This window comes from Choloepus didactylus, chromosome 8, assembly GCF_015220235.1.
Source record: "Choloepus didactylus isolate mChoDid1 chromosome 8, mChoDid1.pri, whole genome shotgun sequence".
Taxonomy (NCBI): Eukaryota; Metazoa; Chordata; class Mammalia; order Pilosa; family Megalonychidae; genus Choloepus; species Choloepus didactylus.
The window spans coordinates 81,095,826-81,123,529 of NC_051314.1; the positions used below are offsets into that span (position 1 = coordinate 81,095,826).

At 50.4% G+C, this 27,704-nt stretch overlaps 1 protein-coding gene across 4 annotated transcripts; it reads right to left on the minus strand.

Annotated features, from left to right (window-relative positions):
• Nucleotides 1-211: 211 nt before the first annotated feature.
• Nucleotides 212-26,788, minus strand: PDE1B (phosphodiesterase 1B). 4 transcript variants are annotated; one of them, XM_037845374.1, is made up of 16 exons: nt 26,622-26,788; nt 26,407-26,529; nt 10,452-10,565; nt 9,401-9,583; nt 9,163-9,229; nt 8,702-8,818; nt 6,310-6,450; nt 5,821-5,921; nt 5,589-5,714; nt 5,359-5,460; nt 4,186-4,306; nt 3,779-3,860; nt 3,341-3,449; nt 2,701-2,831; nt 2,114-2,237; nt 212-1,582 (listed from the first exon to the last, which is right to left on the minus strand). In XM_037845374.1, exons 2-15 carry the CDS (start codon nt 26,514-26,516, stop codon nt 2,131-2,133), a joined length of 1,611 nt encoding a protein of 536 aa, XP_037701302.1. In that variant the 5' UTR covers nt 26,517-26,529; nt 26,622-26,788; the 3' UTR covers nt 212-1,582; nt 2,114-2,130. The 4 variants fall into 4 exon arrangements, with proteins under 4 accessions (XP_037701302.1, XP_037701305.1, XP_037701304.1 ...); XM_037845377.1 differs by lacking the exons at nt 26,407-26,529; nt 26,622-26,788 and adding an exon at nt 20,169-20,187; XM_037845376.1 differs by lacking the exons at nt 26,407-26,529; nt 26,622-26,788 and adding an exon at nt 15,801-15,819.
• Nucleotides 26,789-27,704: the final 916 nt, after the last annotated feature.

Here is a 27,704-nt window from a genome sequence, read left to right on the forward strand (position 1 = left end):
GTGCAGGGGAAGAAAAAGCAAGCCTCACACGTGTAAGGTCCCTCCTCTGGCACACACCTGCTGTACTCATCTCTCTGGGCCTCAGCTTGCCCACCTCTGTCAGAGCGAGAAAACCTCCCCAGGATCTTACCAAGCTCAAAAGAGACTGTATACATGAAGGCACCAGGTCACCATCCACCCCAGCAAACACCACACACAGCCAGACCCAGTCTCCCTTCTTTATTGATCTCTGGCTATAGCAGGGTCTGGGAGACTGAGGGCAGGGGTGAGTCACATGCGTCTGTCCCCCACATGGGGTGGGGTGGGAGGGACAGGTGGCAGCGTGGCAGGTCCAAGAGACCATGGATATGGACTTCACACGAACGGGCCCACTGTACAAATGCACGGTTGGTATTTACAAGAAAGGAGGAGGGCAGTCACCTTTCCTCGGGCAAGGTGGGGGAGAGGAGGAGCCTGAGGAGAGGAAGGGGCACTGGGCCAGGCTGGGCACTTATTCAGAGGGCATGAGGGCAGCAGCCCTGAGCCCCTCTGGCATCTGCCGTCCATCCGCCTCTCCCCACTTGCCCCAAGGAGAGGCCTCTTGGTGCCTGTAGCTGGGCTGGTTCTGGAGGTGGAGGAGGGGAGGGGCCTTCTCTGTGACACGGGATTATTGGATTATACCCACCCCCTGCCCACTGCACCCTTGATCTCAACCCAGCTGCTCTCTCCTGGCTGTGCTCATAAGAAGCATCCTGAAGGTGCTTTGTTGGGGAGATCTCAAAGCACTTTACAGACATTAGTCGGATGGACACCTCCCAGCCCCAGGGCAGGGAGAAGAAGGAGGGAGAGGACCCTGAACTCAGCCAGAGCAGGTGACAAACCCAAGGGGCCCAGACCTGTCTCAAGCTCTTAAAGACCCCAGGGGAGGACTCCTTTCGGCCCCTGATCCCAAAGGCTCCTCTCTTCCCCAGTCACCATTTCAGAATGGGGACGAGGGGAGATTGCAGGGTGCTGGGTAGGGGTGGCAGCTGAAGCAGTGCAGATCTGGGGTAAAGAGGATGAACCACCCCTCCCCATACCATTCCTCTCCCCATACATAAAGAGCTCTGAAAATCTCTAGCTTTCTGTCCTATTCCAGCCCCTCCCAGGGGAGAGGAAGGGGAACCCAGACCTGCCAGCTAAGATCTGGGGTGGGGGACTGAGGGACCCCCCAAAATGTATTGCTTAGAAACTTGGAGGCAAAGACGACTGGGGAGGGCCCAAGGGGCTGGCATCTCTGACCCTCCCCCCAGGCCCGAGGAAGCCTCTAGGACGCTCCCCGCTCCAGCCAGACATCCAGCCATGGGGGGAGTCCAGAGGCAGGGGGATGGGCACAGTGACCATCGGGAGCCTGAAGTACCCCAGTCTTGCTGCCGGGAGATTAAAGTGTGCCCCAAAGGGTGTCAGGCAGGGAGGGGCCCTTCCCCTAACCCCATAATCTCTGGCATTTGGCCTTCGGGTGGACTGTCTGTTCCACAACCTCCATGCTCCCTTGGAGCAAATGGGGGAGCCAGTCCCGATGGATGGTGCTGATGACATCAAAGACTTTGGACCTGATGAAGACCTAGGGAAAGAGGGTGAGGCCTCAGCACTCTGGTCTTTGCCTTCATCTCCTGCCTCACCTACCTTCTCCAAGTCCTGCTGGATCCCCACTCAGACCCATGCCCTGCAAAAGGGTGCCCAGCCAAGGGTATGAGTGGGGCCTGAAATCCAAGTCATGCTCAACTGACCTCACTGAGCCTGTGCCCAGGGCAGGTTCTTTTTCCCTAACTCTCACAAAGGTCCTGTACAAGCCAGCTGTGGCCTTGCTCGGGCCCCACCCCATTCTGCCATTATTGTGCGGAGTCACCTCCTTTCTTCCTTCAGCAACTGTGGGGTAGGAGAAGGGGGCAAGGATTTTCCTGCTTCCCACCCACACCCTGCCTTAGCTTTATGGCTTCCCTCCCTCCATTTTCCTGCCTGGAAAGAGAAAGGGAGGACCACACATCCATTGAACCGCTGAAATGACCCTTCAAGGAGGCCCTGTTGGACTCAGCTCTTCCCACCCCCTACAGAACCTCAGGACCCTCCACCCCTTCCACCACGACATGCTCACCTGGGCCAGCCCCAGGGCTAGTCCAGATTCCCATTCTGGTTGTGTTCATCTTCAGCAGGGGAAGATGGGGCCTCTTCCTCCTCACAGGGGGACAACTCGTCAATGGACATCTGGTTGGTGATGCCTGCAGAGGGGCACAAAGGAAGCTGGTACCAGACCTAGAAGTATTTTTCCCCAGAACCCAAGGACTATGTGGCAAAAAGAGTCTTATCCATTCCCCGCCTTCAAAGTGAGCTACATACAACCCATCCCCTCTTGGCCTTACTAAAACTCACAACACTCAAAACCCATGTAAAGGAAGAGAGTTCCCAGCCAGGGCCACCAAATCTAGAGAGGCACTAATTACATAGACCACAAGGTACAAAAGGGTCGGTCCCTTGGTTTGTAGATCATTAGCCTTTCTCCAGTCTCCATTCTAGAACAGCCCAGGCCCCTCAGCCAGCCAGTTTCCTATGATCTAACTTTAGTCTGATCAGCTCCATTCCCCACTCTAGGACTCAAACAAGGGGTTGCTCCAGGGGCTTAAGGAAACGGGCCTGCTCCATCAGTCCCCCCCGCAAAGTCTCCCTCCCCCACATGGCACGCACCACTTGCTGCCCGTTCCTTCCATTTCTGCTTGTTCTCCTGAATGTACTTGGTCCAGGTGGAACGGAAGCTGACAACATCAGGATTGGGGTCTCCCACTTCCACATCTAGAGAAGGCTGGCGCCACTGGAAACTAGAAGCAGCCCCCACCCCCACCCCAACTCCAGAGGTGAGACCCAGCCCACTCCAGAACCAGCTTCACAGCTCTCAGAGGGGAGGGAATGGAAAACCAGGAGGCAGCAGAGGGAGCCTAGACCTTCTCTTTTCCCTCTAATAGATACCCCCAAGTCCCTGTCCCTCTCCCCACAATTTTACCCCTCCCTCTCCACACATTTTCTCCTGGTAGAAGAAAATTTAAAAAAAAAAAAAAAATTTTAATTAATAAAAAAAAAGATTAACAGGAAGGCAATAAAGGCACACCTAAAAGAAGAGATTTTTTTTTAAAATGGTGGAAGAATAGATGGAGGGGAGCACAGGCCCAGGCCACACCCTTGGGTCCCATCCTTCCTCCCAGGCTTGGAGCTGTCTGCTTCTCCACAAGCCCCGCCACGGCTATATCTCCTGCCTGTGAGTCAGTCCTCTCTGTGAGTCAGACTCCCCTCCCCCAGAAATAGGGGACCTGGCTATCCCAGCCACTCTCACCTGGGCTGGTTTTTAGACTTGGAGTCCTCTTCTCCCAGGGGCTGGACACTCTTCTCTGCTACGTCTGTCAGCACAGAGAATGTGGGCTCCACAATGAAGTCAATGAAACCTGCAGCAAAGGGGGTAACCCTGGAGATGTCTAACCTGTAGGGATGGGCAGAGGATGCAGCAGGCATGGCCGTGACCTTGGGCTGCGTGTAAAACAGAGCGGAGAGGTAACTAATGGGGGCAGGCTCAGGATGATGTCTTTGTGATCCCAGAGAATTCCTCCGCCATTCCCCCGGCCCCCCACCCCCACTCCCACCCCAGAACCACATGCTCTAGCTCAGGAGACTTGTCTCTGTAGGAAAAATGGTTGCAGGGGGCAATCTTGGCCCAGGTCCAGAAGCATTCATTCCCCTTCCCAATCCTCTCCTCCCTGCAGGAAAGGGCACTCACCAATCTGGGACTGTGCGACAAGCGTGGAAGTGCGGTCACAAAGGGGAGAAAAGGGCAGGCCCAGCTCTGCCTCCTTGTCACCCTGGAGAAGAGAGGGCAGGTGGGATAACTGGAGAGGATGCTCAGACCTACCAGATCGGGGAGGGGTGGAGGGGGAGTGGGAGGGGGTTGTGGTAAGTGGGGAATTTCTAGGCCTTTCACCAGGAAATGAGTGATAAGCCAATTGGTCTTGGCAACGATTGCTAAGCTTTTAGGATAATGAGATTTTTATCCCATTGTTCGGGGATCAAGTCTGATGCTGCAAGTGGCTGAACGAAGAAGGTCCATGAGCCAGGACTGGGGAGCTTGGAGAACCATTGGGAAGAGAAGGCCCCCACAGGCAGGGGATGGCAAATATGCCATGCTACCTGGCGGAAAAATTCCTCCATGAGGGCCTTGGTCCAGCGGCTGTGGACTGACCACTGCTTGGTTGGGTGGCTGATGTCAGCAGCATGCAGCAGCAGAGACAGGGCCTTGGACTTGTCAATCCTGTTTGGGGCAGATGACAAGGAAAGGGAGACAGATCTTTTAGGAAAAGGAAACCTGGACCATTCCCTAACTTTGGATGTTCCCTAATTTCCCATCACATGCCCACTCTCAAACCCACACATGTACACCCTTTCACATACCTTCTGATCACACACATGCACATTCACACAGATATACATACAGGAAGTGGCACAGGTTAGTGGCTGAGAACCAGACTGTTAGAATCAAATCCCCACTATACTTACCATATACCAGTTGTATGACACTGAGTGAGTTATTTAAAATTTCTGTATCTCATTTTCCTCAACTCTAAAATGGGAATAATAACAGAATCTACCACCACATGGGGTTGTTCTGATTAAATGACACACACAAATTTAAGTACTTAGAGGTGTGTCTGGCACAGAGTGAGTGCTCAATAGACGTTATCTATAATTATTATTTTTTTATTTTTATTATTATTCCCCCAGCAGTGACATGCTCTGACACTGCACACCCCCCCACACACAGACACCACACACAGAGATTAACACACACCTTCAGGACACACACAAACACAGTCCATTCTCTCTTAGACACATCTACATACTCCCACCTGCTTATAAGCAACACCAGATATAATTACGGCATTTGTTCTGAGTTTTGTTTTGGTTTTTGTTTTGTTAGCTCACATGACCCTCCCAAATAACAAGAGTTGTGGAGTGGGGAGGCACCTTATCATCACCATCTCCCAGGTAAGGAAACTGGAGTCCAGAAAAGTCGAATGAATTTCTCAACATTCCAGAGTGAACCTGTCCCAAAGCTGGGATGAAAACCCCATCTCAGACTCCCAGCCCAAAGCACTCTCCAGAGGATCAGCTGCCGGGGCTGTACATAAACCCAGGACCGTGTGCACACAGGTTTTACACACACATACCCAGAGACACACTCAAATACCCGGAGCCAGGAGAGTCTCTACATCCAAATAAAGACCTGCATGCCAATTACTGCATACATATGCCCCCCAATTCATACACCCCTCTCACTCTGGCCTGGTCCTAGTCACACCCTACCTCTCTAGCTGCTGCAAGGCCGTCTTCATGGATTTCACTTGCTGGAAATGGCAGGACATGTCTGTGGCCAACACCATCTCAATGACCAGGGCACGCAGCTCCCTGAATGGTCAGAAGCAGAGAGGTGATCAGCCGCCTCAGCAAAGCTGGGCAGGGAGTCCAAGAAGTGGGAAGAGAAAGCTGGGGGTGAGGGGGTCTCTCAGGGATGCCAAGTCCCAGCTTCTGCTCACACAAATTCATCCTTGGTTAAGTTGATGAAGATGTTCATCTCATCATCCTGCATCATTCGGAAAACAGAGCTGATGTGGTGGTTCTCCAGCACCGAGCGATCGTTGTACAGGATGGCGCATTCTGACCTGCAGAGCCAAGGTCATCATGTATGGCCTCCTGGAAGACGGTGTCTGACAACCTCCCCCACATCCACTTGGCCCCTCCTGCCCCTGCCACATCCCCGCCCCTCACTTGGTCTGGATGTGGAAGCTGTTGGTAGTGCCTGTGTGCTCATAGTCGTGGATGGCTGCGGCAAAGGTGATGGCCAAGACCTCAATCTCTGACAGGCAGTGCTAGGGGAAAGGGACAGGTAATGAGAAACGGCTCTGCACATGCACTAGATCCCTCAGCCTATCCCTTGCATTCTTCCAGGCCAGGTTTGAATGCAGCCAGGAATGCTGCAAGGACATTCCTAGGGCCAGAGAGGCCAAGGATCCTCTTCTGTCCAAAACTGCAACATTCCACTGCATCCCACCATACATCCCCAGTGCTGTCTACGAAGCTGTGGTCCTCCGTGGAATTTTCTTGTCTGAGTCATCTCAATTTGACTCTGTAAACACTTTAGGATGTCCAAGGAGAGGAACCAAATAGAGAAAAATGGAAATGGGAATACAGTCTAGACTTCCCAGCTCTGCAGTCATAAGACCCTGAATCACAGCAGAGCAACCTCGGGGCACCTACCACCATCCCCGTGCGGAGCAAGAAGCAATGGACTGTCTGGGTAACATCAGCTGCGTGGATCTGGTTGTGGTAAGGATTCTTGTACTTCCCATAGCCTGTCTCCAAGGCATCCAAGAAAGTCATCAAAAACACAGTGGGAATCTGCAAGTAGGAGGGAGGAAAGCAAGATATATCAAGGATCTGTAGGAATGGTGGGAGGCTGAACTGAGAGTGGCAACACCATCTTCCTTTAGAAGGCAGCAGAGCCTAGGTAGAGAGCACGGGCTCTGCAGTCAGCTGAACCTGGGCTCACATCCTGGCTCTCCCACCTGCTGGCTGTGTGACTTTGGGCAAGTTGTGTACATCTCTGTGCCTGAAATACTTACTTGCAGAATGAGGATAATATCACTGACCTTGAATATAATGAGATAAGTATAAGGCACATAGTAAGTGCTCTCTAAAGAGTAACTATAATTATTATTATTTCCCTGGAGGTTTTCAAGTAAAGGAAAGAAACCTTCCCTCCTACCTTACAGCCACCCCACCCCACCCCACCCCCATATCCAATACCATGAGAGAAGAGCCAAGAAAGGATTAAATGACCCAGGGAGGGCCTTTTCAGCCAGAAGTGGATCAGCCCCTCTTCTGAGACGCCTTCCCTGACCCCCTCCCTCCACAAATCCCCCACCCACATACCCACCCACCCACACAAGCACCAGGGGTCTGAGCATATACCCTGGGAGCGAAAGGCTCAAGACTCCTAGAGGACAGGGCTGATGTCTTCACCTGTCCCTGGAGCTCCTGAGGCTGGAGGGACTGAAACCCAGGACTTGGGGAAGCATCTGTAGAGATGAGCAGTAGAGTGACGCGAGACCCAGAAGCAGCGCCACTGACTGTCAGACCCTAACGTCCCCACCCCCACCCCCGGAGGGCTGTGCCCCAAATTCAGGGAATTTTAAAGGACTGTTTCCATGACAACTGCCCTTGCTTTTGCGTTGCCATGGCGTCCCTGGAGGGAAGGGAAGGGGAGGAGCAGGGGTGGGGCTAGGTGCCTAGGAAGAGAATGTAGCGCTTGAGATGGGCGGCTCCAACTGGGATCTCTACCACCAGAGAAACTAAAACAATAGTGCCCCCTCTTTCTCTAATTGCAAGGGAGCAGGGGCAGACAGGGGCTGGGCCAAACCCAACCTGATGCAGCTACTCTTGGGGTCCCCAAAACCCAGTCTCTCCAGGTAAGGAAGCAGAGTTTAGGAGAAACTGCTGTCTGGGCTATGTTTGAGAGCCGATTTGGTGAAATGTGAGCTGGGAAAGTCTTTGGAAAAAGAGGACACTGCTATTCTCTGTCCTGGAAAGGGTAGGATAGGACAGAAAAGAATGAAACTGCAGAAGAGGCCTCAGGAAGGCACTGAAGAATAACCCAACTAAACATCTCCAGAAAGTTTTGGAATCTCTCTTGGGCATTGTTGTAAGAGGAGTCGTCAAGGCTCCAGGAAAGGCTCACACACACCGATAGTCTGATTCTGGAAACAGAAGGACAGATGGAATGGCCTTCCAAAGCCTGCCTGGGAGAGGCCCTCCAACTGTGTTCCCTGCATCCCCCCTTGAGCCAACCCCTTCTGCCCCCTTCTGAACACACACATATTCCTCCACCCCTAATGTCTACTGGGCACCCCCACCTAAGTGATGACCAAATATCCCCATTGGGACTCCTCTGCCCTCTTACCCTCCCCTTCCAAATGTGGTTTTTCCAGGTAGAAATGTTTTTTTTTTTTTTCTGGCCCCTATTTCCAAAAGATGCTCCCTCTTGGCACAAGATCAGGAGAGGGCCCTAATCCCATTTTCTTCTTCCTGGCCAGCCAAGTTGAAGAACAAATGGAATTCACACACCCTCCCTCCACTCATACAGCCCCACCCAGCTGGCCTAGATCTGAACCGCTCCATAAAATTCCTTGGACAGGGACCAGAGCTAGAGAGTGGGGAGGGAGTGGTCAATTTGGGCTTTTCTTCCTGAACAGGGTCTCCCGAGGAAACAAATGGAGAGATTTGAGTCCCAAAGGGTACCCGCTGACAGCATCTAGACTCCAGGGCTCGGTCTCCACACTCAGGAGGTATGATGACTGAAAGGGGAGGTGAGCTGCAAGCCATCCTAGACGGGGCAAGTTAGGGGAAGAAAGCAAAGTGGGAGAGAGCAGAATCCCAAGCTGGATTGTTGCAGACCTAGAATCCTCCCTTAGAAAGTAATAAATGAAGTGAGAGGCCAGTGAAATAAACGCTAGATTGGGGGCAGGATAGTACTGTTGGTGACTTCCCTGGTGGTAAGATCGAGTGAGGGAGCCTATGGAATTTAGTAAGTTGGGAATCAGTTAGAACAGGAGTAATAGGAGTGGAGAATCCTGCCTGGAGGAATCCTAACCTTGAAGCGGCTGATGAGGTTGTGCCGAGTCAGCAACTCAAAAACGATGGTCCTCAGGGCATGGTCATCTGCTGCCCGGTTCAAGGAAAAGACATCAAAGCACCAGAGGTCCAGGTTCTGTGGAAAAACAACAGACTAGGCAGGAAGGCTCCCAATGGGAACATCCCAGCAGCAAGAAGGGTTGAAGTCAGACTTCAAGGAGGACTTCCAATGATTACAGAGACTTGGGAAGCAGTAAAACAAAGAGGTGGTAAAGTCGGTCTCTTTCTCCCCAGATGTCTCTCAGCATGGGAGAGGCAAGAAGGCAGGGGTTGCCTCTAGAGTGGACAAATTGTTGTTTGAGGAACATGGGAATGAAGGCTAAAAGGGAAGGCAAAAATCATGCCATAAACAAAGTCTAGAAGTCCCAATGGCTGTTCAGCCCACAAACTTCTGCTCTTTCCCAAAAACCCAGGGATCACCTTGAGACAGTTGAGGACTGCCATGGAATGGGTGGGACCCACAGAGGTGTACGTTCTCCGGAACATCCTAGGGGAGTCAAAAGAAGAAGTTCAGATGTGAAGGCCTGGGGAGTGAGGATCAGGTGGAGGTACGGGAATGGGCAGGTGGGATCATACAGAGGATGGGGTCCTGGAGGACCAGGGAAGACTGGGACAGCCCAGCTGAAGCACAGGGAGGCTGAGTACGGGCGAGCCTCACCGTTCCACGAAGATCCCAGCCTGCACGGCATGCACGATGCTTCGGAACTTAGGCTTCTCCTCAGCCCGGCGGCCTTTGGCCCGGGCCTGCTGGGTGAAGGTAGAGGCCAGCCAGTCTCGCACCTCCGAAGGCACAGCATCCGACCGCAGCTCCTGCAGCTCATCCTCCGTGTCCAAGATTTGCCTGAGACCGCAGAAGAGGAGCCACAGAGGAAAGACAGCAGGTGCTTCCACAGCCTCGGGACCCGGGACGCAGCCACACCCCACACCTTAGTACCCTCTCGCTGTCTCTGACCCTCTCTTTCCTTTCTCTTCTGTGTCTGTTTATTTTTGCTTCTCTATTTAAAGCCTTCAACAATGATGGAAGCATTCAAGAAGGCAATGGAATGCCACCGGTCAGGGATGCTATAGAGCAGCACTGTCCAGGAGAAATACAATACAAGCCACAAAGTAATTTTAAAAAACTTTTTCAGTAGCCACATTAAAAAGGTAAAAAGAAACAGGTGAAATTAATTTTAATGAGTTTTATTTAACATCATACATCCAAAATATCATTTCAACATGGAACCAATATAAAATATTATCAATGAGATATTTTACATTCTTTTTTTCTAAGTCTTCAAAATCCATTATGTATTTTACATAAACATCTCAATTCACAACAGCCAGTTTCAAGTCTCAATAGCCACGTTGGGATAAGTGGCTCCTGTTTGGGGCAGCACAGCTCTAGAGGGATCGATCTCTACACAGGGAAGAAGGCCGGGAGGATCGTTAAGGCCCCTTCCAACCCTGGGACAGGCTTCTCTCCCTGATATCTGTGTTCAGCTCTATCGCTGCCTCTGTCTGTTCCTCTGTGCCTCTTTCTCTCCACAGATATTCCTACCTAGAGCACTTCATACCTGCCCCTCCCCCTCCCTTTCTTCCTGCCTCTGTCCCTGCCACGTGGCTATCTCCAGCTTTCTGTCTGTACTCCCTGTCTCTGGTTCACTGTGTCTGTCCGATTTCTTTCTCCCTCTCTGTCTCTCCCGGTGGCCCAGCATCACCACTCTCACCGTGTCTCATCTATATAGACAGCCTCCAGCAGAGAGGCTGTGTATTCCAGGTTTTTCTTCAGCTCTTCAATGTCCACCTCTCCATTCTCCAACTGCTTCACCATGTAGCGCAGCCTGTGAGGGGTAAGGGGGGGCTAGAGTATGGATATCCTGCTTGGACACTGCTACCTTGTCATGAGAGCAGAATACCCTCTAATAGGTGATTTTACAGAAACATCCTCGGTCTTCCACAAATAATAATTCTAACATTGATAATAATAACAGGTAATATTTTTAATCTCAGGTTTTTACCACTGCCTGGATTAAATTTATCTACTCTTAAAATTTAACCCCAGGCTTTTCTTGACTCCGCCATTCCCACCCACCATCTCACCTCTCAACACCCACCCTGTAGTCAGTGCTTCCTGCAAACTCTTGTTTAAACTGCCCAGGCCCAGCAGCATTAGGCAGGCATACACCCCCGGAGTGGAATAATCTGTTTCATAGTGTGAATAACCAAGACCTGAAGCTGGTTACTTCCCCCCACGAGAGAGGGCTTTGGGAGCAACCGTAACCAAAATAGCTCCCAAGATTATTCTTTCATGAGGCCTCTTGGTCATGGCTAGAAGGGGGTGTACGTCCACAGCCCCTCCGTTCCCGCAGGCACGGGAAAGATACAGAACAAAGACCAACTTGAATGCTTTCGCAAGGCCTCCCTCCATCCAGGCAGAGCTAATGGATTATGATTCCAGATTCCAGAATCCATCAACCAGGACAAAGCAGGATTAACCCCTGCCTCACGGGTCCCACAACAGAGACAACTTCTGGCAAAAGGTCACTGAATCCATCCCCTGCTTCTGCCCCAGTCGCAGCTTCCCCCAGACCAAAAGTGATAGGGGTGGGGCTGGGGAGAGGGAAAATATCTCATTTACTAGTTGCTCTGCCTGAAGGGACAACCCCCTCATATTTTGCACTTGTGAATTGTAGAGGTCGGTGATTAACTAGGAGGCTTCTTAGATAGAAGTCTGGCCAGTCCAGCCCAAGTAGTCACAAAGCAAACAAAGCTCTCGGACTTCAGATGGTGATTTTAAAGCAAGCAACTAAACATTCCCCTCTTTCACTCCTTCTCCAACCCCACCCCACCTAAAACCAAGAGGGGGGTGAAATGGTGGCCATCCCAATTCCCCATTGAGAAGGGGCTTCAGAAACCCAAGGTCACCCTGTGAGTCAGGAAGAAGAGAATGAGTCAGGGACTAGAGACTGAAATTAGCATCAATTCCCAGGGATGCCGGGGGAGGGAGAACAATGGCATTCCTGAACAGAAGCAGCTCTCGCATCCCGGGGTCTCCGCAGCTGTGGAATAGGGAGTACCCAAAATAGCCAGCCCCAGGAAGCATCATAGGTCAACTCTCACCTCTGAGCCCAGCAGTCCTAGCTGACAGGTCTGAATGCAAATGGGGGAGAAGGGAAAAGGGAGAAAACGGGAGGAGAAAAAAGTGAGGACCAGACTGCAGCCTTCTCGATGGGCTATCTTCAAATCTCACTTCCAGCCTTCCTGCTGCACCGTCTCCATTTGGAAACAGCGAGTTGTTAAACAAGAAAGAGGATGATGTAAATGTGAAGGTTTCAGTAAAGCCCAGCCCCAGCTCAGGCTTCATTAGGGAGGAAGAATGGAGGCTAGACAACATAAAAGATTTCAGCCAAATGAGCTGGAAAGGGGGCTGCTGAGCCAGTATCTCCCAGACTACTCACACAGAACAAAGGGGTGCACTTCGCCTTCAGGGCCCATGTACAAGCAGGGACTTCCCTCTCCTGATCAGTTCCCTTGGCCAGGGCCTCGCATCTGGGGACACACAGCCCAGGTAGAAAGGCCTCTTCTACCACCTCCAGCCCCATCTCTCCCACAGATTCCCAGCCCAGCCCTAATCTTCCACTTCTTTCAGCCCCTTTACACCTAAAAACTTTGTCTCGGGGGCCAATCCCCACAGCCAAGGTTCCTCCAGTTTCATTCTCAACCCACCTCTTGAAACACTCATCCCAGCAGGGGCTCCCAAAGTGAACAGCCGTGCCCACAGTCCTTATTTGCATATATTTGCATAATCGCTAACAATGCTGCCAGCTTTACATTTCAAAACGCGCTTTCTCCAACAGTATCTCATTTTATCTTCACAATGGGCCTATGAGGGAGGGAAGTGGAGAAGGAATTGCTATCCCCATTTCCAGTGCAGAAACCAAGACTCAGGCAGCAGTCGTGGCCTCCTGAGTATGGAGCTGTGCACCAAACACCGGTATGGGAGGCAGGAGACCTGGATTCAAACCTACCACTTCCTAGCTCTGAGCCCTTGGGCAAGTCACTAACTCTTAATCAGTGTCTATCAAAACACGGCCTCAGAATCACCTGGGATACTTGTTAAAAAGATAGCTTCTAGGCCCCAACACATACCTACCGAACCAGAATCCCTGGGGGCATGGTTCAGGGATCTGCATTTTTAATAAGCACTCCAGATGAGTCTAATGCACACTAAAGTTGAGAACCACTATTTTAGAGCTTCAATTTACACATCTGTAAAATAGTGGGAATGATATATAACAGCCTCATGGGGTTGTTAAGAAGAGGATTAAAAGAAATAATAAATGCAGAAGGACCTAACACAGTGCCTGGCATATACAAAGGGTCCTCATGAATGCGATCTGAATCGGAATTAACTGCCCAACCTGATGCTGGCACTCCCCAACCCACACCACACCCCCTTCAAATCCAACAAGCTCCTGCCTTCTCTATCCCAAGTCCAGATGAGGAAGAGTGAGTTGGATGGAGGCTGGTAACTGGGAACCCACCTAAGAGAGAAACTAGGAGAATGATAATGGGCATGATCTCTATTTGGGAAACCTTTACAATTACAAACCTCATTTGATTCTCATAATCACCTTATGAAGGAGACTAAGTGACTTGTCCAAGGTCACACAACTGGTCAATGGCAGTCAGGTCACCAAGGTCTACAACACACGGTAATGGAGCCTAACTGCCCCATTAGGGTCCCCAAAGAGGGACAGAATGAGCCCAATCATGCAAGTAGCTTACAGAGAGGCTGAAACCCGTTCTGCCACAGCTTCTTCAATCTCAGTCAATCCATCCTTAATCGTTTATGTATCTGCCAGCCCATATTAGACTGTGAGTGTCCTGAAGGCACTGACAGTGACTTATCTTGGCCTCTTTACTCAGAGCCTGGCATACAGTAGGTGCTCAGTAAATAAATAAAAGGGAAAGGGGACAGATTAATCAGGTATGGGGTTATCTCCCAGAGCTCACAATTGAAATTTCTGAGCCAGCATTTCTGAAACTCTAATGGGAAGAATGGGAAGAAGAGTGAGGTTGAAGGTTGACTTACAACACACCCCTTCTTCAGGTCCCTCCTCCCCCCACTTCTAGATCTTGTCCAGGAGCTCCTGTATAGTTTCTGTTGAAATCTGAACCCAACATGACTCAGACGTCAGAAGGGCCAGGGTGCCTAGGGAGGGAAGAAAGATTAAAGAATAAATATGGCAAACTTTGTGTTCAAGAAGGGGACTTGCAGTCAGACAGCTGGAAGGAGTCAGGTGCTAAATCTCACCCACTTGAAGTCTAATAAGTCCCCCTCCCCACACCTTCCTTTCCAGCCTTGCAGAGGCCTCTCTTATTCTAAAGTCCTTCAAGAATTAGGAACTCCCCAGACCCACCATTTCTCTGCAGGAAGTCCTTTTTCCCTACTCATATCAGCTTTAATCCAACCCTTCTGGTTCAATCCCCAGAGAATCTAGCACAGGAATGGTCCCTTTCACTGTAGAACAGGATGCACAACCCTGTTCAGCCCTCATCCAGACCTAAGAAAAACTGGAAGCTTCTCCCAACATTCCTTCCACCTCCACCCCACCCATTTTACCACCACTTCTTTCTCCTCTACCGTCAGTCCCTCCAACCCATAAAAGTTTCGGATCCTGACCCCAGTTTCTCCCAACTCTAGGCAGCCAGCTGGAAGAGAAGGCTCCTGGCCGTAATAATCCCAATATCCCTAAAGAGCTCAGCTTCCTCACTCTCCCCACGAGTTCATTTCTCAGGATCACCACATGGCTGATGTTCTGGGGATTTCTAAAGGCCCCTGCCACTACTTTCAGCCCTCACATGCCCATAAAGATCACTGTAAATACAGGGCCTGGGCAGGGGGACTGGGAGTCAGAAGACAAAAGGAAAATCCTATTTCCCTTTCCGGTTCTTAAGACAAGATAAGAAGGTTTCCAAGGGATGAGAAGTTCTAGGAATGCTGGGGATCAGGAGGAGAGAATGAGGGGACACTGCTAAGAACCTGCTACAGGCAAGAGGAAGGGATAAAAAGGAAAGGGAGATGGATATGGGAAGAGAATGGGTGCAGCACAAGATGAATGGGATAAAACGTTGGAGCAACGAACAAGGGAGTCAGGTCTTGATTCCTCTCTTCCACCAAACTACACCTGGTGGACAAGCAACCCGTCCTCTTCCTCTCCTCCCGTTCCCTCCCCTCCCCCTCCTCCCTGGTGCCTACCTGAGGATGGGGCCCTGGAGGTAACTCCTCTGCACAGGAACAGGGGTTGCCATGGGAATCAAAGTTGCCTATTTCAGAGGATCAAGATGCTACCCCTCCCCCCCCCGGGGGGGGTCCTGGGTCCCCTGAGGGGAGTGACTCCCTCTAGGGCCCCTGACTTCCTCCTCCAGACCCCAGCAGAACTAAGTGAGCAGAGAAAACTTCTTTCGAGGAGGGGTAACAGGAGGGGCTTGGCTGGAGGAAGAGGGGAGTCATGAGGCAAAGATCGGGCCTACAGAAACTGGGTGAGAGGCCAAGAGAAGTTTCACATCTGAATCAGACTGAAAACAAGAATCTGTTCTCAGAAGAATCCCAGAAAGGACAGAAATAGCTCAGGCCAGCCCCTGCTCTGAGGAGGTGGGGCTCCTCTTCGTGGTGAAGGGGTTAGCAGAAGGCTGAAGGGTGCAGGGACCCGGAACCATCCCAAACCTGTGGGTGGAGCGGAAGTTTGTAGTGGGAGGGGAATGGGCCCTGCAAGAGCCCCCAGAGGAGCTAAGGCAGATTCAACTCCAGGGAGACAGCAGGGTCTTTTCCGGGGCCATTCTGCAAAATGAGCTTTAATGCTACCTGAAAGAATGGAAGCAAGACAGGAGGATGAACTTCCCAAGGAGCATCAGAAGTTGTAGGGGAGGGGATTGCTGAAGCTAGGGATCAGTGGATCCTTACCCAGAGGCCCACTCAACCGGAAGAAACGGGCCCCCCACCCCAGACCCCCAGACAGTGAATGAAAGTCAGGAGGCGCCCCCTATAGAAACCAAAAGGTTGGGCAAGTTACTTTAACACTCCCGGCGCCGTTTCCTCATCTCTGAAACGCGGATTTGGTGATAACTGTGAATTAATTAGAAGGTGGGGCAGGATTGATGGGATAGCACAGGAGGAATCCAAGAGGCAACAGGGGCCGAACTCGCTCTTCTGCCTCCAGGATTTGCTCTCCCTCGGGTTGGGAGGAGAGAAGCCATCCTCTGCAGCGCGAGGTGGACGTGCGCAGACAGCCCCAGCCCGCCTCGCGATTGGCTGTAAGATGACATCACCAATACAAGTATGTCGGGGCCGCGATTGGTCAGCTAGGAAGGTGGGCGGGGCTAAGAAGGAGCAACTAAGATAAATCTAAACACCTCCTGTAAAAAAAAAAAAAAGGAGTTCCGATGTCTGCTTCCCCTTAACCTAGGGCTGGGGGCGAGGTGGAAATGAAGCAAAGGGACTAGTGGGAATTAGTATGACAGGAGTAAGTGAAATGAAAACAAAAAGGCCAAGAACCGGGATTTTATGACGGGAATTCTGCCCCTGCCCGACCCCCACCCCTATATCCCAAAAAGCAGGGAAATTTTTAAATAACTTGTAACTGTGCCAAAGCGTCTAATGGTTATGAAACAAATGAAGTTCGGAAACCTGTTGTTTCTCAGCTCCACTGAATGCTGGGACAAGTGGAAGTGGGCCTCCCACAACAGCAGCAAGAGGACTGGGGGTTAAATATCTAAAAATTGTTTTCTAGTGAACTCTTGAAAACCATGAAGTGAAACTGCTGCAGACTTTGGAAGAAAAAAAGCTCGCTCGAGATCTCTCTCTCTATGTCAACCTCTATCTCTTTCTCTGTTTCTCTCCCTGCGCTACTCCCAACCCCAAGCTGGTTAGTGTTTTTAGAAAGGTCTAGACCCGGTGTCAGAGACTCAAAATTCCCTCCCCCAACCCCCACCCCGGACTCCTTGGGCCTCTCCTGTGCACATGCTGGCTCTGATCAGGGAGGAAGTGGGGGCAGGTGGTAGCCAGCAGCACACAGCCTGGAACACCAACAGTCACAAGCCAGGCCAGCTCCTGTCCCTCACCTCCTCTCCTCACTCCAGGCTTTGCCACTCTAGCCAGCTAGACACTGACCTCAACCCTCCTAATGAAAATGTAGAGATTTCTTAGACTGGAAAAGGCCTTTGAGAGGATCTTGTCCATCCTTCTGTTCTCTCAGAACCAAAGCTGTTTGGACAACTGACTTCTCATAACCTCGCACCCCGCCCCCAAACACACACACACACACACACACACACACACACACACACACACACACTGCATCTCCCAGCCCAGTGTATTATTAACTATTCGTAATAAGGAGTATTGGTCTACTACTGTCCCTTCCTGGGGATAAAAGGTCACACACATATACTCATCCACACATACACACATACCCCACACACACTACTTCTGTGTGAGCTAAGGAGACTGTCACCTGGCTTGGGACAAGGTATAGATGTGATGACCCCAGCAAAGGGTCAGCAGTGATTTTCCTCTAGCTTTTAAATTTGAAAGTAGAAAGGAGTCTAACCATAGTGCCTCCCTCCTCTGCTCTCAGCTTTCCCCACCCTGCACTGAAGAAGACCAGTTGGGATGAGGAACAAAAGACAGCAGACTCTGCCTGGGGGGAGTGGGGGCAGGATGGTATTATTGGGAAAGGGATTAACTGGCTGATGTCAAGACTCCAAAATCTCAGAAAAGTTCCATCTGCCCACCCTTGTGCGCAGGACTCCTGATTTTTCCATCTAAACCCTAAATGGCGCCTGGACCACTTGTGGCAAAGCCTTGGTCTACCCCGCACCCCCTTACCATCACCAGATGTGCCTAGGGCTTCTCCCTGGCTGCTTATTCCACAGGGGCCATAGAGGCAGTGGAAGCACAGGCTGGGGAGGGTACAGAGTGGGGCTCCAGAAACCAAGAACCACCAGATCTCCACCTCATCAGAGCTCTCCTCTCCCCTTGCTCTCCTGGTTTCCCATTGCTATGCAAGCAGCCCCAATTCTGGCAGCTGGCTGGGCAGAGTGGCGGGGGTGGCTCCAGAGATAAAAATAGTTCCCCTGGTGGAAAGCTGGTGTGCCATCCTGGAAGGCAGCAGGTTGACATGGCAGGGCTGGGGAGAGATCTCTAGGACTGGACAAAGGAGTTGGGGTGGGGGCCTGGGGGAGAAGGGGGGAGGGTCACTTGCTGGGGAAAGGAAAAAGTGCAAAAACCAGAAGAGTGGAGGAGGGCAGAAGGTATTCAGGAGGCATGGAGGGAAGGGAGGGAAATTTGAGAGGTGCTGGGGAAGAAAGGTCTGGGAAAAAAACAGGGAAGAGGGTGAGGAGTCTGCTTCCACAGAGCCTGTGTCTGAAGGCAACTCCCCCTCTCAGTACTGTATTACTATCTATCTATCTATCTATCTGTCTATATATATGTGTGTGTGTGTGTGTGTGTGTGTTTGTGTGTGTGTGTGTGTGTGTGTGTGTATATATATATATATATATATATATATATATATATATATACTATATATACTATATATCTGTCTCCTGACCAGAAAACGTTTCTAATGTGTTCCTACTCCACCAGCACAGCTCAGATCAGATGAGAAAGAGGGTCATCTAAGCAGTTGAGCCTTAGTCCACACCAATAAGAACCCAGGTGTCCTAGCTCCCAGCCTGTCACACAAAATGAGTCACCTTTCCCTCAGGCTTCAGCGCTTGGAAGAGGGAGAATTGGAAGGGGTGGGCAAGAAGGTCAGAAGAAGGCAGATAGGAGAAGAGGCTCCCAATTCCTCCAGCTCACCTGTCCACCCCTCTCTTCTCCCTCCCCACACTATTTAATTCTGCTCCTTAACCACTCTCCACTTGGACCACATCAGCCCTCCAAACCACAACCCAATAGATGTTCCCAGCAGATGCCCTGCTTCCAAGGGGTCTAACAGATGTTGAAGGCAGCCTGGGATGGGAAAGTGAGTTGGAAGCCTGGCAAAGGGATTGTCTGCAGGTGTGATAAGAGCAGCACTAGGTGGTGGATCAGTGGAATTTGATTCTAGTCCCAGCCCTGCCCCCCACCTTACCACCCATTTCTGGGCATCGGTTTCCTCATAACACTTTGTGATCTCAGATGCAGGACCTGGATTGGAGGCACTAGGGAAGTAAAATGCCTGGTCTCTATTCCCTGGTTCCAGAGTTCATCCTTTCTGACTGGCTCACTTTTTCCCCCACCCAGCTCTAACCTGACGTTAGAGAATGGTGGTTTTCTTCTTTATCATAGGAAGTTAAATCCTAACTTCCAGGACCTTTCCAGGTAGTTCTTCTGTATTTTTATCTTCAATCCATCTAGTTGCAATCAAAATAACAGCAGATTTTCTTGGCATTTCACAGAGCAGAAGGACAAAGATGTCTTTGAGGTGAGCTTAGTGCAATTTGGTTTATTATATTTCTTTCAGATTGGAATTTCTAAAGCTAATGCTTGGTGGAGAGAGGGTCAGGGTTTAGGAAGCTTGGCAACAATCCTGGCTTCACATGTGCTCACTCAGCCTAAGCCACAAGAATTCTCCAAACAAGATGGGAATAGAGGAGAGAACTAGGGATAGGGTGCTGAGCCAGATGCAAGAGCTTAAAAGCAGGAAGCAGGGAAGTCAAGGATCAGGAATGAAAGGAGAAGCTTCCCTAGCCCCCAGGTCTTACCTGCCAGAGAATCACTAAGTCCGCCTAGCAAGCCAAGCTCCTTTCCCAACTTAAATGGTGCCAACACCAGCTGGCATCCTAATCACTCCACTGCAATTCTGACTCTCATTGCAGCTGTGGAATTAACTGACCTGGGAGCTTGACTGTGTCTAACACCCTTCCTGAAGCACCCCCTTTTATCTTCTCCCAGACACCCACCCCCAGGCCTCTCTGGAAATGTCCTGGCCCTTTTTCCATCCAGGCCTGCTTCTCTACCAAAACGCCATCGCAGATCCCTCAGTGGACTTCTGCCAGGTCTGGGATGCTGAAATAGAACCCTAACTTGATATTTTCTTCCCAGTCAGGGATAAGCTCCATAGATGTGGCAGGAGCTGAAGGAAGAGGAGTAGTGGCAGGACTGGTGGGTACTGGGGGCAGAGGGGCAAGAGCACTGCCACTAAGGACTTCCATGCATGGAATGGGTAACAACTAGGTTTTCTTCTTTCCCCCCTCAGTAACTCTTCCTCCCCACCCTTAGTCCCCATCTTTGCCCAGTTCTCTCTGACCACTAAGTCTGCCTCCCGTGGGGGACAATTTCATCATCTAACAACTTCCAGTTTCCCCAGTTGTCTCACCTCCACCCCACCTGGGCCCTGGTTTTGTCCCTTGTTCTCTGTTACTGTCCTGGGGAGAGTTGGAAAATAGCTACTCACCTTCCGTACCTGAGAAAATCAGCCCCCTGAGATTCAAAGGCAATTATTTGGCTTCCTCTTCAGAGGAGCTGGGAGGATGAGGTCACTGAGAGGCAAAAGAAAGGCCTTGCAGGAGAGAGAAGTTGAGGCTGGACTCCCAAGAAAGCACCAAAGGGTGCCTGCAGCAAACTTATCCTGCCACATCACCACAGCAACACCTGGGTGAGGGGAGGAAGCCCAGGAGTTTTCTGACTCCTAGCTGAGATGGCAGAAGAGTAGGAGAACTAGAGGCAACAGCGAGAGGGCAAGTCAAAGGCAACAGGGACAGAGAGAGGAAGTGAGGCAAGAAAGAAGAGGAAGATGGAGCCTAGCTGAGAAAGAGAAACTACAGAAAGATGGGGACAAAGGAAGGAAGGTGCAGAGGAAAGGAAGTAAAAGGAATCAGAGGAGAGGAAAGAGGCGGAGAAGAAGGGTTGGAGATAAATTTTCAATGATTCCTTTAAAGATTCAAAAGAGAGGGATGTTTCAAGGCTCCCTGTTCCTCTGTGTGGGTCTGAGGGGTGGGGAGAACAGAGTGGGGGAGGGGAGAGGAGCAGGAGAGACCACCTCTCACTTCAGTGATGTTGGGAACTTTCCTGGGCAGGGACTGGGTAGAGAAGGACCCGAGACATCGAGCCTTCTCTCTTACTGAGTCTCTCATCTGGCCTTCCAGTCCCATCGTGTCCCCAAATCCCTTCACCCTCCTCCTGGAAAAAGTGGCAAAGACACCTCAAATATGGAATCTCCTCTCTCAGTCTTTTTCCCACATGCCTCCTGGGACCCTTAGACAAGCGGAGTGATCTTTGGGTTTTAAAGGACTTTGGAGATTCTCTAAAATAAGATGTGACATATGTGATGATAATACCCACAGGCCCAGAGACTTAGGATAAATGCCAGAGAGGATAAAGAGGAGAGACTCACAGAACCCTCCTGTGCCACCCCCAAGGCTCCCCACACCCAGCATGTCTCAGAACCCTATTGTTCCATCCACTTCTAGATTGATGAGTAGGGAAAGAAAAGAAAGGAGTAAGTCAGTCTATCTCATCTCTTTTAGCCTCAGTGGTCCACACCCTTTGAGGGACAGCCTTCTCCAGTCACACCCAGTCTTCTATTCTCTAAACTCAAGACACCTGTCCTCACCTCCTCCAGATAACCATTCATAAAGAAGATTCTTCCAATCATGTTCCAGATGCCAGGACTTGAACTCATCAGGTGATTAATATCCCTACCTCTTGAATCTTTATCTCTCGCCCCCATCCCAGCCAATGGCCACCCATTCATCCATTCATGCCTATTCCCCTGCCTCTGCACATGGCAAGCTCTCCCATGCTGCCAGTTCTCCAGACTCTGTCATTTAAAGTGACTTTCATGTGGATGACATCAATTTGAAAATTCAAAAGAGATGATGTGACAAATATTACACAGCTAGTAATTGGCATAGTGGTAATGTAAACTCAAACTCAAGTCTCCCAACTCCAGGACACTTGCTTTTCCATTACCACTGCCCTACCTCCCTGACTTCCTCCAGCCACCTATTCTGATCAGAGGTTTGTGAAATTCTTCCTTTGGTCTGACTTTGAATTTCCTGACCCCTGCTCATCCCCTTCGCCTTACTGCAGGAATTACCCACCCTCTATCATCCCAGAGATGCCACACAATCCTTGGTCAAGACAAAGCTGATGGAGGAAAGAGAGAGATGGAAGACATCTGATGGGAGAGGGGAGTATAAAACCCAGGGAGGAGAGATTTCCCCTGCTATGGTTTGAAATAAAAGAGGAGAGACTAATCCAGGAAGCAAGGCACTGAAAAGCATCCCTGCCAAGGCCTGAGTGAAATGATGCTCCTTTTACTCCAGAGGTCCAGGGAGCCATGGTTTATCCTGCGATCTTCACAGCGATTCCACAGCCATACGCAGAGAAAGGAGGAAGGGGATGGCAGCACAATTTTCAAAACTGGTATGAACCACAGAAGATCACTCCATGGGACAAATACAAAATGAAGACAGAAGGCCAGGTAAATCAATGAGGCACCCAAGCCAGTCCCTCAGTTTCCTCCTCCTGCCTGCCCACTGAATCTCCCCAGGATTGTCAAAAATTGTGTGAATGTGTCACAAACACAGTACACAGGATCACAGATACAGAGCATCCCATTACCCACACCCACACCACATACACACATATACCATCTCACCCGTATATGGCAGGACAATTTCAGGTATTCAGGTAAGTATGTACCTTCTCAACACATATATTATCATACACGCCATTTATAAATATACAAACGAGGAGACATCATCATGAAGCTCTGATCCCACAAACTGTCCCCAGCGCTCAAGTCGACCTTCTCACACTCAAATACGTATGTGTACATGTCAGGCATGGACAGTTTCCTCCTAACACATCTCCTTCGCACAATCCCAATAACATAGTTTCTGTATCCTGTCTGTAACTCCTTCAGTTCCAGGACTTGAGGTCCCCAAACCCCACACCTTTAAGGCATCACCCCCTCAAATCAACAACAACATCGTCTCCCTTTCTTTTATCCCCATTTCCTACTCCCTCCCTCTGCAAGCAGGTACACATGCATCACAGAATCAGAGAGAGAACTGGGCTCCATGACACACACACACACATTCATTAATGTGTTTGTTCATTTTCTTATCTAATAGCATTTATTGAGTGCCTGTTATGTTCCAGGTACCACACCAGGCCCTGATGAAACAAAGATGAGCAAAGAAATCCAACTGAATCCTCGCTCCAGCTCAGCTGCAATGACCTTAAACCACATCTCAGGACACTGAGCTTGGACTTGGGGGTCCTGAGTGAATACCATGTGGGGAAAAGAGAAGAGAAAGGGACTGTGTCTATACTATCCCAAAGAAAGAGGGAAGTCCTAGATGTAAAATGTAAAATTTCAAAAGAAGGTGGAGCAGAAAGAAAAGAGCAATGCTAGGAGAGAGAAAGAACTAATATTTATTTGTGTAACCACCTAAAAGAAAAGATTAGAAACCCAGTGTGGTAAAATTTTACCACTTGGGCAGGTGTAACAAAACAAGGAACAGGGTGCCACCCCCACTCTCCACACAGCTACTTGATGGACTTGAACCAGCTTTTAGGGCTCTATTGGAGTGGTGACCGTGCCATTTTGTCCGTCACTATATCCCCAGCATCTAGTGCACCACGTGACCCAAAGGAGGCACTCAATAGTTGTTAGATGAATGAATGAGCTAAGGATGACAAACTCATCTCTACTTATATTTTTCTTGATTCACTGAAGACACAGAAAACCCCCTCTACCTACTATCCCTCCCTACACTCTCCAAGGCCCTTTGGTCCCAGAGAAAGGTGGGCAGGCAAGTCAAATCCTTCAACTTAGAGTCAGAGATGCTGAAAATCATCATCCTGGCTAACCTATCATCTCCAGACTGCCTCTCCTGGCCATTTTCATGCCTCAACTTATGCGTCTGCTTAGGTAGGAAAATTTTTCTGCTAAATAGAGGTGAAATCCCCCAGTTTGAGACACATTTCAGTTATACTTTCATCTGTTCCAGATTCTGAATTTTTTCTGGCAGTTTCCTAGTGTGAGAAATGGAATTCCTAGATGCCCTTCCCAATAAGAAATTGCCCTGCACAATTATAATAGTACGGGCTTTCTTCTTTTTCTTTTTTTTTTTTCAGAGGCAAAAACACCAGGCCCAAGCTCCCTAAAGAGAGTCTAGATGTCCTAGATTAGAAACTGTAAGGGTAGAAGGGAAAAATAGGATATGTTGAGTAGGGGAATCAAGGCCTTTATATTTTTAAAAAATCCATCTGTCCTCATTTCCATTCAGTGCCTAGTCCTGAGATAATCATGTCTACTCCCCTTTTTCCAGACTAAACAACTCCTTCCATTTGGGGACAGGTGATGAAGGGGTTAGGGAAGGTTCTATCCCCATTTTAAAAGAGGGAATGCCTCCTTTACCCATCTCTTCAGAAACCACCGACCCCCAAGAGTTGGGGAGTTTCTCCCTCTTACCCAGCAAAAGTCCTAAATCCTTTTATCTCCCTTGTTGATTGTCAAAGCCCCATTCCCACCCAAACATTCAAACAGGGTCAAATTCAGTAACTTGAGATCTACCTTTATATCAAGATCATTCTCTGCTTTGAGAAAGAGGGATGGGGAATCTACTTCTGGTGATTAATCATCAGAAGATGGAACTTTTCTGGGTAAGTTATTACAGGTAAGTAGCATTTTTAAGGACCAGACTGCTGAAATGAGTGAAAGCCAGAATAATCTAATAAGTAAAATTAATGATCCTTGTCCACCATGATTTCATGTAAAGTCATCTCAGTGAACAAATTCTGTAAGGGCAGCTGCCTTTACTCCCTTCTCTCTCCAGGCTTCAGTGCCTCTTTCTGGGGATCTGATTCTCTCACCACTGAGCACTTCTCATACTAAAGGAAGAAACAGCAATTTGTTTTCAGGAAAGAGTTTTGGTTGGCAAGGTGTGGGAGATAGTGAAGGTGGAAAAACACACTCTTTTTCAGGGCCTGGTTACCTGGAAAGGAGGCAAGTGAGGTATATGATGACCCACTGGTGCTGTGGGGAAACCATCCAGAGACACCTTGAAATCTCCCATTTGTAGACCCCTGGAGTCCCTTCTTTGTCTTTCAACCACCTCCTCATCTGTCCCTCTCTCCAACTTAGTCACCATTAACTGAGCATCATTTTCTGTCAAGAATCACTCAGTGCTCCTCCCAGCAAAAATCAGTTCAAACCGGTTTTCCATTTCTTCATCCCAGAATTCATTCCAAGGCTGCGCTTCATAGAGCCCAGCAAATTGCATTGGCCAGAGGCAGCGCGGGAGGGGAACTGAGAAGCACATTTGGATTCCAAGCCTTGTTGCCCCCTATGCCTCAGTTCTCCTAAAAGTCTCTCTAAGCAGCTAGTGGCTAAACCGGACCCATCTGCCCAATATAAGGCATCACCTTATCACCACAGGTGAAATAAACAACACCAGATAAGCATCTATCCATCCCCTCCCCCTCTCTCTCCCTCCACACGAACCCAGAAATGGAAAGCTTCAGTGCTCACTCTGGAGGGATATGGAGAGGGGCTGGATTCGGAGACTACGTTACTACATTTCCCCACTTAGCATCCATACCCTCTGGTCCATTGCCTCTTTCCTGGGCCATGGGGAATCATCTCACGGGGAGGGACACCTTCCCTTGTTCTCTGATGAAGAATCAACAGACTGCAGAGATTACTGGATGCAGAAGACTGAGAGGTTAACACCAGACATGGTTTGTCTTTGACCCAATCCTCTCCTTCTCTTAGAAGCAGGAAGAAAAGTTCCTTTCCTCCCCTGGGACTGGAGTATGGGACACCTGAGTCCTTCCTTTCCCCGTGTATTCCTCCCCCCATGCCCTAGAACGGCAACAATAAGAAAGATGCCTAAATGTACTTGGAGATCCTGGGAGACCCTAAATAAACAAAAAAGTATTGCTTGAGCCTGTTACCTTGCCCCTGCTAACCAATCTTTCTTCACAATCCACTCCCTGCTCCAGCTCCCAGGTGGGGGCTCCACCTCCTCCTCCAGCTTCCAGGTGTCCCCCCCCCCCATCATTAATATGCACAGTGAGTTTCTAGGCTCCAGGAGAGATGAACATCTCTGGTATGGGGCAACCCCCACTCCTACTGTAGGATGCAGGAGCGGAAACTACCATTTCCCAAGGGAGATATATATGACCCACAGGTTGGCACAAGCACCCACATGCACTAGATCTGCAGCTATGTGGAATCCCTCTACATGCATCTCTGTGACCCATGGACACTCATGTGCACACATGGGATGTGTGTCACATCTGCACAACCCTGCATGCATGTATATGTGTGAGTCAGCCTGGCACCTCCTGAATGCTGCCCGTCTGCAGCCCTGCCCACACTGCACATACTGACTGTGCCACCTTTCCACACTGTGGCACTGGGGGGGGGGGGGTCTACAGGCACAGGTACACCATTAGCTTTGAAACTCCAAAGCCCCCTTCAACCAGCCGGCTTGCTCAGCATGTCTTACACATGTGGCCTGGCCACACGTGTCAAGGCCATGTTTCCTTGCACCTGTCAACATGTGTGCCAGAGAGAATCCACCAGACCCTCTCCAGCTACCTGCCCCTCCGACACCACCCCATGGCTGCCTAAGATCCTTCCCCCTCAGCCCCCTCCCCAGCTAGGGACTCACAGAGAGCGGAGCTTTATCCACATCTTCTTGCTGGGGGCTGACTTCAGCTCCAGGGGCGACGGGCAATCTGACTCCAGCATCTCGGGAGGGCTGCGAGGGGACAGCTCCATGCTCAGCCTCTGTCTGCGGAACACAGGAAGAAGACAGGACCTCGCGCGGCTCAGCCAGGGCCCCTAGCCAGAAGACCCTCACCCCTCACCCCAGTCCCTTCCCACCTGCGGCTGGCGTGGACCAGCCAGGCCGGTGTCTCTGGGCTCGGCCCAAGCTGGCAGAGCTGCAGTTCCTGCGGCTCTTCCTCTCCCGCCGCCCGTCCGAGCTCTGGGCAAACCAGTCCAAGCTCTCCGCGCCGCCGCCGCTGCCGCCACCGCCGCCGCGCGCTGCCAGAGCCGCCTCCTCTTCCCCCAGCCGGGTTCCCTCCTCCCTCTGCTCCCCCTCCCTTCTCCTCTGCCTGCCCGCTCGTCTCTCACTCCTTGCAGCCTCTCCTCCCCCTCCCGAAGGAACGATTGGAAGCCGGAGGCACACGCAGACCGAAGGGCCCAAGGGCGAGCGCACGCACACGGTCGTCCGGTACGAGTGGCTGCGTGTGCCCCGCGCGGGTGTATGTGAGTGCGTGTTTACAGACTGCAGGGCAGGTAGCGGCAGGACTTCGATGTGGGTGGTTGTGTGGGTTCCCGAGGTGTGTTTTGAGTTTCTTTTTATCCACGTGTGCCTAGCTGAGTGCATGTCCCATATGAAGAGAGGGATAAGGGATGTCCCCCCATCTCTCCCTGAAAGACCTGGGCACTCAGGCTGAGTGAAGCCAGTACCCTGAGAACCCAGTCTCAGACCAGCCCCTCACTCCTGTGCTCCTGTGTCGGAAAAGTTCAGGGTCTGCTCGGAGCTGTGACAGCCAACTCTATACCCTGCCTCAGCTCCCTCCAGTCCATCTTCTTGACCCTATATCCATTACCTTGGCCTTCTTCATGATGCCTCTCAAGTCAACAGACCCTGGCCAGTGGGAATTTCTCCCAAGTTTAAAGCTCTCCAGAGCAGGCAGCACTACACTCTCCTTGACTACATAACTCCGTACAGCCAGGAAATCATTCCTGATGTCTAATCTCAACCCTCCTGCAGCCTTTTCAGCTCATTTCCTCTTATTCTGTCTTCAGAAAAAGAAATCTAAGAGCTAAGGATCCAGCCCAAAACAGTTTAACAACTTAACAAACATTTGTGTAGAATGAATGAACTCTAGACCTTGTAACAGGGCATAGCCTCTTCCATCCAACTGAGTCCTACCTGGGACTCGGCAGAAGCCACCT

Bases quoted from the DNA above. Each gene is read 5' to 3' on its own strand.
- PDE1B (XM_037845374.1), bottom strand. From the start codon at position 26,516: ATGGAGCTGTCCCCTCGCAGCCCTCCCGAGATGCTGGAGTCAGATTGC. The intron at 10,566-26,406 runs GTGAGTCCCTAG...TACCCCTCACAG, and splicing joins TGGATAAAGCTCCGCTCTCT to GCTGCGCTACATGGTGAAGC. The intron at 5,922-6,309 runs GTAGGTGCCCCG...CCTTTCCCCTAG, and splicing joins TGCTCCGCACGGGGATGGTG to CACTGCCTGTCAGAGATTGA.